The sequence below is a fragment of the Polypterus senegalus genome, chromosome 1, assembly GCF_016835505.1.
Source record: "Polypterus senegalus isolate Bchr_013 chromosome 1, ASM1683550v1, whole genome shotgun sequence".
In the NCBI taxonomy this organism is placed as follows: Eukaryota; Metazoa; Chordata; class Cladistia; order Polypteriformes; family Polypteridae; genus Polypterus; species Polypterus senegalus.
This window is the reverse complement of record NC_053154.1, coordinates 176427049-176444911: the sequence shown is the minus strand read 5'-3', so window position 1 is coordinate 176444911 and position 17863 is coordinate 176427049. Positions and strand designations below refer to the sequence as shown.

Genomic DNA, 17863 nt, shown 5'->3' with positions numbered 1-17863 from the left:
CGGCTTCCTTAATATTTTTGGGCAGTTTTATCAATAATGTACAATTAAATGTGTAACTTAACTCCTGCCTGGTTCTATTGCTCTTAATTGACTGAGATTACAGATGTAGAAGGAAAGTGGGGAGGAACTGCTAAAGTACCTTATCACACAGTAGTAAGCGTAGACATTTTTTTAACGTCTACACAATAAACGGTATAAAAGAAGAAATAGGACCTTGCGTGATAAAAAACAGAGAGACTGTAATTTTAAGTTGGTTACCTTGGAATTGGTTCAAATATGAAAGGTCAGATGTCATACAAACTAAAGTAAAATGCAGTTTTCAAAAAGAAGAAAGCAGATGGAGGGGTGGGGGTTGACTTGTTTCGAACAAAGTCTTGTAAAACTTATTTGTATGGATTTTACAGTTCAAAGTGGCAGCAAATACAGTTTATTTCAGAACTTAAAACAGTAACAGCCGAATGGAATATTTTCAAGAAGGAACAGGGTGAAATTAAAGCCTGTACCCAACCAACAGCTCCTGAGCATTGTTTGCTCTCTTTCAACATGGACTTCACAAGGAACACTGAGTTATATGTTCCATTAGACAACGTGGTTAAGTCAGGAGTAGAATGTACTTTGTGTTGGGCTGTGGAAAGAAAATGCCATAGCTGTCCATCACATTTTCTTGCTGTGCAACGGCAGCTAGACACGAGTATGCAGTATGTAATGGGTATTTATAGGGATATCGGAGTGTGCCTGGAGGAAGAGACTCCTATAGATGGCTTATGCCGGAGACCATTATTTATACCAGAGGGAGGAACCTGGCTAATGTGTTAATGCAAGCTAGACTATGAGTTGAATGATGAAAGAAGTGTCACCTGTTGTAAAGATGTGTTTTAGGTATAGGGAAGAGAGGGGAGGGCTGCAAAAATAAAATAGTAAAAGTTAAACTGAAGAAAATGGAAGGTCTGTCTGATTGATGTAACAGGAATGTGAATGCCACAGGGAAGAATAACGGGCTGCAAATGTAAAAGCAAATCACAGAAAAAGGTACAGTAAAGTCTACACAGAGAAATTTTCTTATTTTGCCCCCCTTTCTCATTGACAACAAAAATGTACAAGTCTCTGTATTTCTATGAAGGATGCAGTTGTATTGTAAATTTGCAGATTACAAACAAATTTCTTATTTTGTTTTAAAATCAAGGTTTTGTATTTGTGCAGTATTGCACAGCTCTAATGTGTACATACCATAGCAATTCACAGGCTGCATATGCAAAAAAATACTGAGGAAAAAAATGTGAACAAGACAAATTTAAGCATTAAACCATTATTTTCCTCATTTATAATGAACCCGGTGGTTGTCCACTACCCATTAATTAGTTAAGGTTTTCCATTTAGCAGGCTTGGTGAGCCTGAAAAATAAAGGAATTATGCACATCTTGACTGACATTAACTGTGGTAATTAATCGTAAGTGGAGACTGCATTTCATTCACCCTCAAACCATTTAAATGTCTTGTGATTTCAGTAGTTAAGAAAATGACATCGACAGGTCTCAGAACACAGAGGAGTTGTATAGGTAAGGGAAGAGCAGGTTCTTTTTTCCCCCTAGAACACTGCATTTCTTTAATTTGGAAACCAACATCTTTTACATCTTCTACAACTCTGATGGCCAGTGCAGTGTTCTACACTGTGATATGCTGGGCATTGTGAAAAATGCTGTATGTCCTCTGATACTTTCGCTGACTGAAAGTACTTAGCGTTAACTATTCAGCAGAAAAGTTCCTAGAAATGCTACTGGGGCTTCTTTATACCAAAAGCAGTACAGGGGGTCCTTGGGTTACGACATAGTTCCATTCCTACAACAGTGATGTAACCTGAATTTTGGTGTAAGCCGAAACACACCCTAGACTAAATCACTTATCTATTCTGACACATTTGCAAAATCATAATCTAGAACATAACACAACTAAGCCACAGGAAAAGGACATAAATGTACTGTAGTAACAGAAAATGACAAAAATGAGTGTAAAAAAAATTCCTTACATTTATTCCTTCTAATATCTTTACAATGTCTAATTTCACTTCCGTCATGATGGCTTTCCTCTTCTTCGAAGCGCTACCATCTGAAGACTCTGACTTTCTTTTAGCAGCCATGATAAGAGCCAAAAAGTCACCAAACAAAGCAACACAGACAGAACACTTCCTCTGCGCACAAGCAAACTAGCTTACCTACTCCCTTACTCATATGCCGCGTTACTGCTCATTCTTCCGCTGTGCGCAACCAAACTAGTTCACCCACGTAGTCTAAGTACGACGCTAACGGCGTAAGCCGAAATGCTCACGTCTCAATATTTTTTAAAGTTTTTATGGGAGTGAGTGTTCGAAAAGACGTATGTTGATATGTTGTAACCCGAGGATCCCTTGTATGTCTTCATAATGTCTCACACGGAGTGTCAAGTCAGAAGTTTTCTTTTCTTTTTAAATTTCTTCCTTTTTAGTAATACTGATGTATGTTCCGATTAGATTTTATTTATTTGTTTATTTAAAGCGCTTCTGTTAAAAGCTGAATTTCCCCCTGGGGAAAGTTTTTTTATCTGTTGATTGAGTTATGGTAGTAAAGCCATAGCACACATCTTGGCAAGGAAATTGAACCTGTACAATTGAATTCTGGAAGGCACTCTCTTAATGGATAGGATCTATATTGAGTTTAGAAGGGAGAAGATCCACAAAGAAATATTTTGTGTAAATGAACTCAGAGTGAAATTAAACATTCTTTTAATGAGATCACTCCTTTTTGATTTTTGTCTATAATTTAAATGTATTATTGAAGTAAAAATGTAACTATAGGCAGTTAGTTGTTTTTGCCCACATTTCCTGAAATACAATCTATTTTTGTTGCCAGATATATATTATATACCATATATTTAATATTGGTAAATGTGTTAAATATATTTTATTAATAGTGATTTTGATTTGATTTATTATAGTAATAAGTGGTTTGTTATCATTGTTGATCTTCAACTTTTTATTAAAAGAATATGCATTTAGTGCTTAACACTAGAATTCCTGAAGCCTATGAAAAAACTTGTAATCACGGCCCATCTCTACCATTAGTGTCTTTTGTTTTATAAATGGATCGATAAGTACAAGCAGCCTGCTGTCCTATCCCACATCTTGACAGGGTGATATAACGATATACTGTATTTACCCTATACAACTCCAGGCACATCACACACACAAGGAGCCGTGGCTTGATCTGGGAGAACTTTTTTGCCTGCAAGCTGAGCTCCGTCAAGGTGGGGTTAGGACTTTTTTTTTTTTAGGCTTCAGGAATTCTAGTGTTAATGAACAGACTTGTTATGTAAGAAGTTCATTTAAGCTGATTTGTTTCCTTTAGATTGCAGTATGCCGCTAATGTCAATAAATGCATATTATTAAATTGGAACTGTGTATTGATTGCAAGAAGTGTTTTGTTTTACCTTGTTTTATATAACACTAGAATTACCAGAGCCTACGAAAAAACTTGTAAATCCATCCCACCTTAAATCGCTTCTTAAAATCGTTCACAGCTCTCCACCAGCGTCTTTTGTCATCTAAATTTGCTGATAAAATCAGGCTGCAAGCAGCCGGCTATTCCATCCCCCCACTGACTTATTTATTATTTATTTGTTATTTATTTGGCACGGACATGCTCAAAAAATACACGTGTAATGCTACAAAAAGTGCATGCAGACATGTCTGTGCCAAATAAATAACATTCGACGTTTTGAAGAAATTTTATGACACGCTTTACCTTTATTTATTTACTTACTTCCTAAAGTCACAAGTAGTGTGCAGAGGGCATGCTCAAAAATGTGTGTAATGCCACGAAAAGTGCCTGCTGACACTTTAGTATGCAAGCAATGGTATGTGCATTCTTGCTCCTATGTAGAAGGGAGCTGAGTTTACCTCTGTTACAGCGCATCAATGTGAAAACAGCAGTGTCAGATGCGGGGGTGGGGTGTGTTTGGGCTCGTGAACACGGCTGAGATAATAAAAATATAAACAAAGCTAACCTTTACAAGTATCATAAATTACACCGGCTGTTAGAGTGAAATCAAATTTATGTTTTTATTCTAAAATAGTAAGACTAAGAGCAGTTTACTTCTCAAAATGGAGTGGTGCAGGATCGAACTCGCAACCTTTTGATTCTATTGCGGAACAGAGGCAGTCATAATAAATGGGTGTCAATGTCGCATGTTAAGGCGGCTTTTTGTTTCTGCAGTTATATTTTGAATAAAAGCGCAATTGTTGTGTTAGATTTGTATCTTTTGTGAAAGTATTTCTTTGATACTTGGACTTCAGGCTTCATACATTATATAGTTTATGCCTACATTTTTGTCATCTACTAGTAGAATATAAAAAAACATTTCTGTTTTAACAATATGTTTACACAGATTACTGTAGAAACGGAACAGACATGAAATGCGTGTGTTCCAAACAACGATCTATTATTTCCACTCTTAAAACTCCACTTCACTCCCAGAAAATCAATCAAGGCAGAAGTTGGGAGAAGTTTGTGCACGTTCTAAGTTGGTGGGGGGATGGAATAGACGGCTGCTTGCAGCCTGATTTTATCAGCACATTTAGATGACAAAAGACGCTGGTGGAGAGCTGTGAACGATTTTAAGAAGCGATTTAAGGTGGGACGGATTTAAAAGTTTTTTCGTAGGCTCTGGTAATTCTAGTGTTAATATGTTGTGAGGTAGGCCCAAAATTTACTGGAATTGTAGGGGGAAGGAAAAAAAAATTACGTTTGCAGTAGCTCCCTTTTAGTCACTTGTCCCAGTACTACTTCCAATCCTAGAAACATTTCCTGTACAAGTCTCTAGAGCCTTTGCCATTTTTTGGATTTCTTACACAGCAGCATATCTTCCATCTTGGTTTTAATTTTGAGAACAGATAAATCATAGGAAGCAAAATCTGGTAATTATAGGGATGTCAAAAGGAGAAGCTGAATCAGCAGGCTCTGTTTTTAGTCAGAATTCCTTGACTGACAACGCGTTATGTGAAGGTGCATTGTCATGGTATAAAATAGTTCTGCATGCACCATTTCTCCAGGCATGTATGTGTGTGTTTTTTTTTTTTTTTTAAATCCCTGATGCTTTCTGGTAGATACCTCAGCAGATTTCTCATGCTCACACGGCACAAACTTTTTAAAGAAGTTCGTCAGTGCTGAAAAACACAATCATTGTCTCTTGAAAGCTGCCATGGTGGCTTCAACAAAAAAAAAATTGCATAAGTCAGAATCATGATTATTCACCAGCGCTTAATGTACAGGAATTTGATTTGGTAGATTTGGAGCTGCTTGTAACGGAGCAAAACATCACGTACAAGTAACATAATAGCATAAGTTAAAAAGTTCAAACAACATTGCAGAAAAGCACAATTATAAAGGAGATGTGCAAGTGAAAGTCTGAGTCTATATAGTGCGTATGCATGTGCATACACTTACATTTACTTGTACTGTAAATGCACACACCTTCTTACAGTGTAATACAGAGTGCCTAAATATATAAAGACAGGCTAAATTACTGGTTTGAGATGGCTATGGCTCTGGATAAGAAACTATTGAGATGTGCGTTTTAGTTTTATTTGACCTGAAACACCTGAAGTTTTTGGAATAAGCAGTGAGCTGGGTGAGATGAGTCTGTGGTAATCCTTTTAAAATAGTTAATGACACAAGATTTATACAGGTGTGCCACAGATGGAAGAGCACAGCCAATTATTTTCTCAGCAGACCTCACAACACGCTGTAATTTAGATTTGGAGTGTGCCGTTACTAAACCAAACCAGACAACAATGGAGAATGTGATTACACTTTCAATTATAACTTTGTAAAATTGAAGTAGGATTGGCGGGGAAATATTTAATTTCTTTAGTTGGCATAAGAAGTACAATCGCTGCTGTACCTTTTTAGTGATGTAAGTGGTGTTAATGCCCCAGCTGGGAGTGGTTGTGATAGTTGTTCCAAAAATTGTGATGATAGTTCCAAAAATTTTGAAGGATTCCACCATATTGACTACAGAATGATTAATTTCTAGTAAGAGAGGTTGCAACTGCTGTTTGTGAAAGTCTATGACCATTTCCACTGTCTTGGTGGTATTGGGCACTAGGTTGTTGGAAGCACTCCAAGACATAAGATGAAGACACATGTTTACTATAAGGTGTTTCATTGCCCTTAGTAATTAGACCAATAATGGTGGTGTCATCAGCAAACTTAATGATTTTAACTGAAGGATCAGTGTACCTGCAGTAATTGGTGTACAAGGAATAAAGTAAGGGGAAAACTACACAGCCTTGAGGGGCACATGTACTAATACAGAGAGTCGGAGAGGCGGGAACCCACACAAACATATTGTTACAGTTTATCAGAAAACTGTAAATCCATTTACAGATGGAAGTATTCAGATCAGTCTGTAAATGTTTAGTTAACATCTCAGGGACAGTGGTGTTAAAAGCTGAACTCAAGTCAAACAACCGTATTCTGGCATAAGTTCATTCACTTTGTGCTGGAGCATCTGAACTGTAAACACCCATGTTGATGGCATCATCCACAGATGTATTTTCTCAATATGCAAACTGCAGAGGGTCAAGATCAGTCGCAGCAACGGACTTCAAATGGGTTTGAATGAGTCGTTCAAATATTTTCATTAAAATAGATACAAGAGCCATAGGCCTGTAATCATTGAGTCAACTTCTTTTAACACTGTTGGGAACAGGAACAATAACAAGATTTAAACTAGTCTGGTATAATGCAGTGTGCAAGAGTCTTTTTAAAGATGTATAATAAAAGGCGAGCAAGCTGCCTGGTACAGTGTTTGATTGTTACAGGTGAGACAGAGTCTGAACTGGCTGACTTTTTGCAGTTCTGTGTTGCAAACAGCCTTCAGACGTCATATTCCTTGATGGAAAAGGAAGAGGGGAGAGGCTTTTGTGAAGTGCCTGGTGTTACAGCCTCTTCAGAGCTGAAGGAGCAGAGGGGATAAGTACTCGGCGCCTTGTGCAAATCTGTCATAAAACATGTTTGTCAGGGAGGGATGAATCTGAGTGAACATTGGGAGATGTCTTGCTAATTAATAACACAGTGAAGGCTTCTCCATACAGATTAGGAGCTATTGTTTGCAAAGAACTTAAGTTCCAGTTTATTTTTGTTTCCATGTATCATATCTGACTGCATTGTTTAGCCTATTCCTAGCAATCCTCATACTGTTGCAAAGGTAACAGGCAAAAACATACACATAAACAGCGACCAGACAACCATGGTCTGCCCTGATCGGCGCCATCATGGTATAGGCTTCTACACAGACACCTGCACAGTTGTAAAATATCAGAAATATGCACTTGATGAACTAAGCATGCTGCTACTTGGTGGATTAACCAGACTTGTTGGCTTATGATACCTAGTGGTATATTTGATAAATACACCCTACTCCTTTGCTCTTTACAGATTCCAGGAATATTTTGGTCTCCCCTCATACGTATGTTAGGGCTGTCAAGCTGAATGTTGCTATTCAAATAAAATAAGAATTTATTTAGAAAAATATCTAATCCAAAGGCAAATTACATCTAATTGTAAAGGAACATTTGTTTGTTTTACTGTCACTAATTTTGCCTTAAAAGTACTCCAGATGCAAGCTTGTAGTGTGTTGCTTATGGTTTTTTTTTTCCTCCATTTTGCATCTGATTTTGTCCCATTTACTCTTAAACCTGAGATGCCTGACAGTTTAGTACTAAGTCCTTCTCATTAAAGCAAATATGGTTTGACACAACACCTAAAACAACAAGGTGTAATCAGAAAAATACAGGCAATGTTACAGCATTTGTAAAGGAGAAAAAAGTAGGATGATTTTACAGTCCCTGACATCATACTGTGATCCTGCTTCTCCAGGTGTATCCACAGGTGCTTACTGACTTTTTATTCTGAATGTCATGATGTAAATGGCACCCAGCCACTTGCCTGCTGAACATCCAAAATGATGAAACATTTCCACCTTTGACATTGCTAAAAGATCTGGTCACTTCTCAGTTTTTACTTGGCTTGCCATTCTCACCATGTCACTATTTTACTAACTAACCATTATTCCTTCAGATCTAACTGCTCAGCCTGTTTGGCGCGTAAAGAGCTATCCTTCAGCTCTGTCACTCAGCACTTCCTATGACCTTCACACCCGCCCTAGTTTCCATTTCTCACAGCCATCCTTGAAGGAGTAAGAGATGCCACACATTTGTAGTGCAAGGCCCATGCAACAGTGTCATAAGTGGTTTACATTTTACAGATGCACTGCAAGTTTAAAAAATAAAAATAAACATTAACGTACCGAAGAGTAGCACCAGCATGTATGGGTCTAAAGGATCCTTTTCATGGCTGATTTTTTTGGTTCCCTGTCTTGATGAGGATTTGCACACCACAGCCCTCAGTACTACACTGAGGAAATCTCTATGGTGCAGCCACTTAGAATTTTGATAGTTATTATATTTAAATGAAAGTTGTCGTGCCAGAAGGATTTATTTATTTATTGCTGCCCCTGCAGCCTTTATTATAAAATAATGTGTAACGTGACACGCAGAGTTGTTAATCTTGATTCAAAGTTATTTCATTTCTTAACTTGAATATTTGAACCAAATTTTTGGGGTAATGTGTTATCTCTGATATACACAACGATAAATATTTTAAATTTCACACTTTAAAATGGTAGGGATAAAGTACAAACAAAACAGTATGACTATATTAAATGAGTATTGGGCATTTTTTAAATAATATATATGGTATAACTTTTGCAAGCAATGTTGCTTAATTATATTTAGTATGTTTTCAAGTGTACAATTTTGTCCTATCTTTGTGGACTTTATTGTATTTGGAGAGAAAAAGGGTTTGCATTTCAATTTGTGTGGCTGTTGATGGGAACGTTACAGTGAATACAGAGGATAATGAAGTGGCTACTGTAATTGTTATGGGAAAAATGCCTGCACCAACTAATTCTATTTATTTGTGGAGATAATTGATCCTTTTACACTAATTTAATAAGTAATTCTAAAGCTCAGTTTAGCAAGCAGCTTACGTTATCAAACATACATGCAGTAACAAATTAGATTTGGGTGATCACATTATTCTTTCTACTGGCTAAAATAGGTTTCAGTATTTCAGAAATCACTAGGTTTATGTTGATGAGCTGAACATAGTTATAAAGTCAACAACACAATTAAAAGAACAGTGTTGTAACCCATTAAAAGTAATGTGTTAAGTAGTCAATTACTTTTTAAAGTAATGAGTAACCTAACAACAGTAATTATCATTAAATAAATATACCGACATTAGTGTTTCAACAGCACTGGGTGTAAGGCAAGAAGGATACAAACTGTGTCCTTTGCAGGGCTCAATCACACTGCCAAGCAGAAAAGTGTTTATAGGTTTCTGTTAACGGATTACACACGGTAAAGTGTCAGTTTAACTAAGCATATAACAAAAGATAATTATAGGTAGCGTGCTTACTTTCCAATTCACAGAGCCCAACAGTGATGCGTAACTTTTTTTGCACAGTTTAATGATGTTGGAGCATTTTGACAAAGGAACAATATTAGTTGCACATGTAAATGTGAGTGGTTAAATCAGGTTAATTATTTTAATCAAATTTGTGTTTGCATGTAATCACACTTAGTATGATGTGGTAAATGATGCTGTGATGATAATTAAAAGATTGAAATGCTATAAAGTAGCAGGTATGTTGGTTACTCATCCCCTCAGAAGTATAGAAGTGGATATTTGATGCCATTGGTCTGTTTATTTGCGAAAGGCTTTGGACAACTTTTTGGGATACTTGACATTATTGACTTCATCCATTACCAGCAGATATTAAAATCAATACCTGGCTGTGTCCACCTGGGGACTTACATTAGTCCAAAGTTAGACCTTCCAACAGGACAGTTGTGCAAAGAACAAAATCAACACAAAAATTTCCACAAAATCAAGGTTTTTCCATATCAGTCCCCTGACTTGACCCCCATTTTAAACCTGTGGGATGAACTTAAGTGGAGAGTCTTCAATTGTAGACCTCGGTTGGAAAGGATCTAGAGAAATGTTTTATGGAGAAATGGTCTCTTAATTGCTTGCCGTGTGCTCTCCAATCTAATTAAGCATTATAGAAGAACAACTGTTATCTTGGAAAAGGAGACTGCAAAAAAGATTAAATTGGTGGGTGCTATGAGTTGTTTTATGATAAGTATTTTTATTTTTTTTTTACTTTTAGTGTATCAAGCAGATACATACACTTTTTCTCACTGCTCATTTTGCTTTTATTTACCACAAGGATATCAATATTAGTGGCAGACACTAAACTTTACATTTCAGAGTGTTTAATTTTTCTTTCACAAAATATATGCTTATTAAACTGGCAGCAGTTCTATGTATTAGGTTAATGTTGGTTTTTTTTGTGTTTTTAGGAAACTATACTGTGGAGCTCGTCAGTGATAGTCTTTATGACTGGAATGTTAAATTGTTAAAGTGAGTATTGCTACATTTTATTTTATATATGTTTTATCATATTCTTTGACTTATTTTTCAGTGAGTGAGAAATTTAGGTTTGGAATCAAATACAATTGGTATAGAAAACAGTCACCACAGACTTACAGCTATAATCAAAGCAGAAGGTAATTCCACAAAGTTCTGTTACGGTGGTGGGGATGATCCTTTAACCCATCTCAGTGATTGTTTATATTTATTTTTTCGGAAACTGTTGTTCTGTCTTTTCTCTTGAAAGTCACATTGAGTAAATAAGCTGGAGAAAGTTGTTTGTGCGTCTTTAGGCTCCAAAGCAACAATGTAAATATTTTGAAGGGGGTTATTGTTTTCTATACCCAGTGTATTTGTTTGGGACCTGCTAATGTTTGTATTGCAGAAGAAATAGCATTGTTTAAAATTGAAATGCAAGTTTTATTTTTCTTAACTTTTAAAATGTAAAATAAAAAACTTTTAGTACTTTAGCTGTGAAGGAAAAACCTGTCGTCTTGTAACTTTCATTCTTATTCTCAAACCCAGTCAATCCATTTCAAGATCACAGATGGTCAAAGTTTATCCCAGCAGAATTGCGTGTGAGCACAGTAACTTTATTACTGATCAATATATGTTGTACTCTTTTCAGGTTGCATAAATTTACAAAAATGGAAATTTTGTCCAAGAGCCGTGAGGTTTGCTTTTTCAGGAGAACTTGTCCAAAATAAACAAACCTGCTTCTTTGAAACATTATTCAGAACAGCTTGATTCTGCGTGTTTGAATGTGAACTTGCCCACATTAAGCTGTTTTTTTTTTTCAAGAATTTCCAGTTCTAAAAATTGTCTCTAAAATCCTTTTTACTTTTCTTTCTCAGTGTTTACTGTTCAGCCAGTTTTGGTGTCTGCAAATTTCATGCTACTTTTCCCCCTTCTGAATCCACTCAAAATCTATTTAATATTTGGTCTAAATTATGTGCTACTGTATTTTTCTTTTAAATAGGTAACCCCTCCTTATTCCACAGGCCAAAATTGAATTGATCTTAGCCATTGCAGTAAAGTTTATTCACTGTCATGTTCCTGAAGCTGTTCCTGGACTTAAGTAGTTTTATGTCATAAATTTGGAAATATTGTAAGATAATAGATTTGCATTGTAGTACACTGTTGCCTTTAAGTAATGTACCTGATCTGTATGTGCACATGTGTTACATTAAATAGCTCTCGGCATTCTTTTTGCACTCAGCCTATGGCCTGTCTGTCTTATGTAACATAAATCCTGTCATACTGATGTTGTTGAAAGTTGTTTAGGTGATGGCCTCATTCTCTATGTACCCCATAAACTGTCATGGTAGGATGATTGTGCCACCTTCATGTCTTGTTTAGAAATCTTACTTGAGCTTTTTCTATGCATATAAATAGTCAAGCCATTCTTAATTGTCCATGCTGCAGCTTCTGTGGACTTAATTTCCCCAAGTAAAACAAAAAGAGGAAATGAAAGCCAGAGGAAAAAATTGACCATTGAAGTGTTGTTGTTTCACTAGTATGCAATGAAATTGGATATGCAATGAAATTGGTTGTCCTCGGAGATGTACCGTTTAACTTTTCTTTGCATAAAAGTCTGAGCAGGCTTGGCCAATCCTGACTTCATTTTTCCCTGCAAGCTTGTTTCTAGTAAAGGTAATAAACAGACAAGTTAAACGAGGACTACAAAGAATTTTCTACATGGGGTGATAGTCTTGCATATACTTAGTACACAGGTTATTAGCATGCCTCTTGATGTATATTTAAGAGGTATTTACAGTTGATATTGTCCTTTTATAAAAATGATGTAGGAACTGTATTTTGTTAGGAGTTAAAATATGTAATTATATTCTAGAAATTACAATTGTATGTATTCCTGACAGTTGTTTTATTTTTGTTTTGGTATTCAAATAGTGGGGAAAAAATTACTCTTGCACTATATTGAAATAGATGTGTTCTTCATTAATGTACCACTTCTCTAGCATCTTTCATCACCAAGTTAATCAGTGGTCTGTTAGATATGGTTCAGTGGTGTTTGTATTTCTACGTTAATTAGTACTTGACATTAGCAGCAAAAAATGCTCAATCTTGTCTTTTGTGTTTCAAAGAAGATTGTTCACTTTGGTTTTAATGCTTTTAACTTCTGTCTTTAGGAGTCTGCAAGAGGAATTAAAGTACTTTATGATTTTTGTTGATAGGGTTGATCAAGACAGTGCACTGCACACTGACCTTCAAATCCTCAAGGAAAAGGAAGGAACAGATTTTATTTTATTAAATTTTTCCTTTAAAGTAAGTGCACTTACCTAAATTCTCCTCTTTTGCTCTTTTTACTGTCAGGTTAATACTGATGATTTCTGTGCCAATTCAGTTGTATCCATACAATTTCTAATCTGCTTGTTAAGATTCATGTCTGGGTTTGGTGGTTATATTAAGTCCATTGCTGTCAAGAGTCTCCAGCTTTTAACAATTCTAAACTTGCTAAATGTGTACAGTACAAAAAAGGGTAGGTGAAAAACAGTATGCAAGTTGTATTTAATATTTTTATACTTATGTATTTCAGCTATTTGTAATGGAATAATAATTTACAACTGCTTTAGTGTAATCAGATTTTTTATACAGTGGTGTGAAAAACTATTTGCCCCCTTCCTGATTTCTTATTCTTTTGCATGTTTGTCACACAAAATGTTTCTGATCATCACACATTTAACCATTAGTCAAATATAACACACGTAAACACAAAATGCAGTTTTTAAATTATGGTTTTTATTATTTAGGGAGAAAAAAAAATCCAAACCTACATGGCCCTGTGTGAAAAAGTAATTGCCCCCTGAACCTAATAACTGGTTGGGCCACCCTTAGCAGCAATAACTGCAATCAAGCGTTTGCGATAACTTGCAATGAGTCTTTTACAGCGCTCTGGAGGAATTTTGGCCCACTCATCTTTGCAGAATTGTTGTAATTCAGCTTTATTTGAGGGTTTTCTAGCATGAACCGCCTTTTTAAGGTCATGCCATAGCATCTCAATTGGATTCAGGTCAGGACTTTGACTAGGCTACTCCAAAGTCTTCATTTTGTTTTTCTTCAGCCATTCAGAGGTGGATTTGCTGGTGTGTTTTGGGTCATTGTCCTGTTGCAGCACCCAAGATCGCTTCAGCTTGAGTTGACGAACAGATGGCCGGACATTCTCCTTCAGGATTTTTTTGGTAGACCATATTTTACTGTTGGTATGATGATCTTTTTCTGAAATGCTGTGTTCCTTTTACGCCAGATGTAACGGGACATTTGCCTTCCAAAAAGTTCAACTTTTGTCTCATCAGTCCATAAGGTATTTTCCCAAAAGTCTTGGCAATCATTGAGATGTTTCTTAGCAAAATTGAGACGAGCCCTAATGTTCTTTTTGCTTAACAGTGGTTTGTGTCTTGGAAATCTGCCATGCAGGCCGTTTTTGCCCAGTCTCTTTCTTATGGTGGAGTCGTGAACACTGACCTTAATTGAGGCAAGTGAGGCCTGCAGTTCTTTAGACGTTGTCCTGGGGTCTTTTGTGACCTCTCGGATGAGTCGTCTCTGCGCTCTTGGGGTAATTTTGGTCGGCCAGCCACTCCTGGGAAGGTTCACCACTGTTCCATGTTTTTGCCATTTGTGGATAATGGCTGTCACTGTGTTTCGCTGGAGTCCCAAAGCTTTAGAAATGGCTTTATAACCTTTACCAGACTGATAGATCTCAATTACTTCTGTTCTCATTTGTTCCTGAATTTCTTTGGATCTTGGCATGATGTCTAGCTTTTGAGGTGCTTTTGGTCTACTTCTCTGTGTCAGGCAGCTCCTATTTAAGTGATTTCTTGATTGAAACAGGTGTGGCAGTAATCAGGCCTGGGGTGGCTACGGAAATTGAACTCAGGTGTGATACACCACAGTTAGGTTATTTTTTAACAAGGGGGCAATTACTTTTTCACACAGGGCCATGTAGGTTTGGATTTTTTTTCTCCCTAAATAATAAAAACCCATCATTTAAAAGCTGCATTTTGTATTTACTTGTGTTATATTTGACTAATGGTTAAATGTGTTTGATGATCAGAAACATTTTGTGTGACAAACATGCAAAAGAATAAGAAATCAGGAAGGGGGCAAATAGTTTTTCACACTACTGTTTATTCAAGTTTTGACTTTATATATTCCGACAGTGACTTTTATATATTCAAGTTTTGACTTTGATTTTCTGAATATATAAAGTTGGCGTCAGAATATATAATGTATTTGCCTGTTTGGCACCCCATAGAATATATGTGTGTGTATATATGTACACATAAGAAACTCCTCTCATCAGCAGTGATAAAGTGAATCTGTCTTCAAGCAGTGAATTTGAAATGGTCTGTGAAACCGAAAATGACACTTGTATCAATCACACAATATATACATATATATATTTTATGTCACAGCTCCAGTAAATTTAAACCTCTGCTGACAGTGTCATTACATGGACCAGCAACAGCGAGTACATAACACACATCCTACTTCACCTTCACTGGCCTCCCTGTGTCTTACAAGATTGAATTTAAAATTCTGTTAATAACCTACAACGCTTTAAATGGTCATGCACCAAACTACATAAGTGACTTCCAGATTCTCAGGACAATTTGTGTATTATATTACATCTTAAGTTATTTGTATGGGCTTTCTTTTAATATTGAATTCAGTATTTTAAACTTTTTTTCTCTCTGTTTATTGCTTTGTATATCTTGTATTTACAGTATCTGTTCTAGTGTTCTATGCAGAAAATGTTTGTTTCCAGTATTGTATGTACCCTGCTGCTGTTTTTTTTTTTTGTTTTTTTTTTTCTTTTTTCATCCAGTTTTATTCTTGGAATCTCGAATGTAAATGAATCATAAAATTGTTCAAATGACACATTGATGTGAATGTCTGTGTGCAAGGAAAAGTAATAGCCACCATAGACCTTCAGGTGTCTGTCTGCTTAAGAAGACACCAAGAAGAAATGATTGAGCTGAGTTTGTATGTCTGCTTTTATCCCTTCATCGCTAACTTTACAAGTATCATAAATTTATACAGGATGTTACAGACTTGCATCAAATATATGTTTTTGTTATATGATAAAAATAATAGCAGCCCACTGATCAAAGTGCTAAATGCAGTGACAACACAAGATTCTAACCTATTACCTAAAGATTCCTACATGGTACCTTTTCCATTGTGCCATCTGAGTAGACCTGAGGCAAAAGAGCATTATCACTGTGACAACTGGTTGAAAATGAAACACACATGTATACGAACATCTTTTTCTTTGTACCAATTGATAGTTGGGTTTCAGCAACATGTCAACTGAGCAATTTCGTTTTCTTCGGTTTTATGCTTGAATTAAAGGATACTTGTTTTGTTGCAACTTTTTTGAAAGTGTTTATTACTGTAGATATTTGGGCTTCAGTCTTTACACATCCTACACTTCACATCAGCATTTTGTCGTTATTAGTATAACATATGGAAACATTTTCTGTCGTAGTTACTATAATATATGAAAACAATTTGTTTTAGCTGTGTGTTCAAAATTTCTTCCCTCACATTTCTTCTATCATTCCATATTTACACAGATCATTGTATATCTGTAATGCACAAATGTATGTATTTCAAATCATGGTATTCCATTACCTATATAATTCCTTTCAAACATGTCACCAAATAAACACTTCAACACAGACTTAGCTTTGATTGCAGCAGGGTGATGCCTTCATCTGACTGAATGGGGTATGTGTGTGTCTGGCTGTGTTGTGCTAATCCACACATTTGCAAAACAAAACTGGGCTATTAGTGCAGTGATAAGGTGCTATGGGCTTCTTGGTGTATGTCAGGAAAGGAGGTAGTGAACAATGGAAAAAAAACTTGTAAACTTCTGGTATTCTAGTATTAAGGGATGTGTGCATGGTCATGGAATACATTGTGGCCATGGCATTCAAGTGATTGATTATTGGTATTAACCCAATGTTCCCCAAGAAAACATTCCACTCACCATTGCACATTCACTACCAACTTAGACTGTTGACATATGGTAGGTTGGCTGCATGGATTGATGCTGTTTATAGCAAATTCTGATTATCATCTGTGTGCCACAGCAGAAATCAAGATTCATCATACTAAGCTAGATTTCTTCCAGCCTTCCAGTTTTGGTGAGGATATGCCCACTGTAGCCTCCGCCATCTGTTCTTGACTGACAGGATTGGAACATGAAGTTATACTGTATACTGCTGTTGTAGACAATCGGCCTTAAGGTTCAGGATGTTTTGCATTCTGAGATCTTTTTTGTTCACCACAGTTGTAAGGTGGTATCTGAGTTATTGTAGCTTTTCTGTCTGTTTGAATTCATCTGGTCATTCTCCTCTGGCTCTTGTCAACAGATTCTATCCATCCACATAACTGTCACACACTGGATGTTTTGTTTTTCACGCTTTTCTGAGTAAAGTGTTGTGTGTGCAAATCCCAGTAGATCAGTAGTTGCCAAAATTTTCACATCAGCCCGTCTGACACAATCATGATACAATAATGATCACTGAAACCACAATTTTTTCCCATTGTAGTGTTTGATATGAATATTAATTGAAGCTCCTGACCTTCATCTGCCCAATTTTTATATGCTGTATTGAGGCAATATTATTGGCTGATTATATAAATGCATGGATAATCAGCTATACATGTGTTCTTGATGATTTGTGCTGTGTGTATAATATGCCCAGATGAGGGAACAAACTTTCATTCATAATCTACATTTAATAAAGTTGTAGTTGTGACAAGTAAAGCAGTGAGTCGAACTAAAAGCCAAGTAATTAACTCATGACTTGTCTCATTTTACAAAATTTTACTTTCTCATTTACAAGTCTATATGTAATTTATTATTGGCAACTCTGTCTGACAGATGTGAAAGGAATCGGATTTCTAAATGCAGTATAACTAGGCTAGTAAAATGTAAACAAACTATGAATTCAGTGATGCAAATACAAATGTTTTGATTATTTTCTTGGATTTCTTCAAATTTTTTGAGATGTTTGGTAAATAGTATATGTAGGTAGATTGGGGAGGGTACTCTTGTCTCAAAGTCATTGTATAGTTTCAGCAAAAGCGGCTTAAATTAACTAATGTATCAGGTTGAACATTCAGTTTTATAGCACCAAAAGAAATGCATTTCATTTTTTTTTCCTTTTTTTTTTTTTTAACAGGATAATTTTCCCTTTGACCCACCATTTGTGAGAGTGGTGTCCCCGGTGCTATCAGGCGGGTGAGTTAAGTTGTATTATAAAATAAAAAAGGTGACTGTGAATGAGAAATTTGTGATTGAC

At 36.1% G+C, this 17863-nt stretch overlaps 1 protein-coding gene across 1 annotated transcript in view; it reads left to right on the top strand.

Moving 5' to 3' along the window:
- The window catches only part of LOC120535559 (ubiquitin-conjugating enzyme E2 Q1), a 123103-nt gene that overhangs the window by 80078 nt on the left and 25162 nt on the right, over nt 1-17863 (top strand). The window contains exons 7-9 of the mRNA XM_039763492.1: nt 10460-10520; nt 12725-12815; nt 17744-17802. Coding sequence (XP_039619426.1) covers nt 10460-10520; nt 12725-12815; nt 17744-17802 — 211 coding nt within the window. The remainder of the gene's footprint in view (nt 1-10459; nt 10521-12724; nt 12816-17743; nt 17803-17863) is intronic.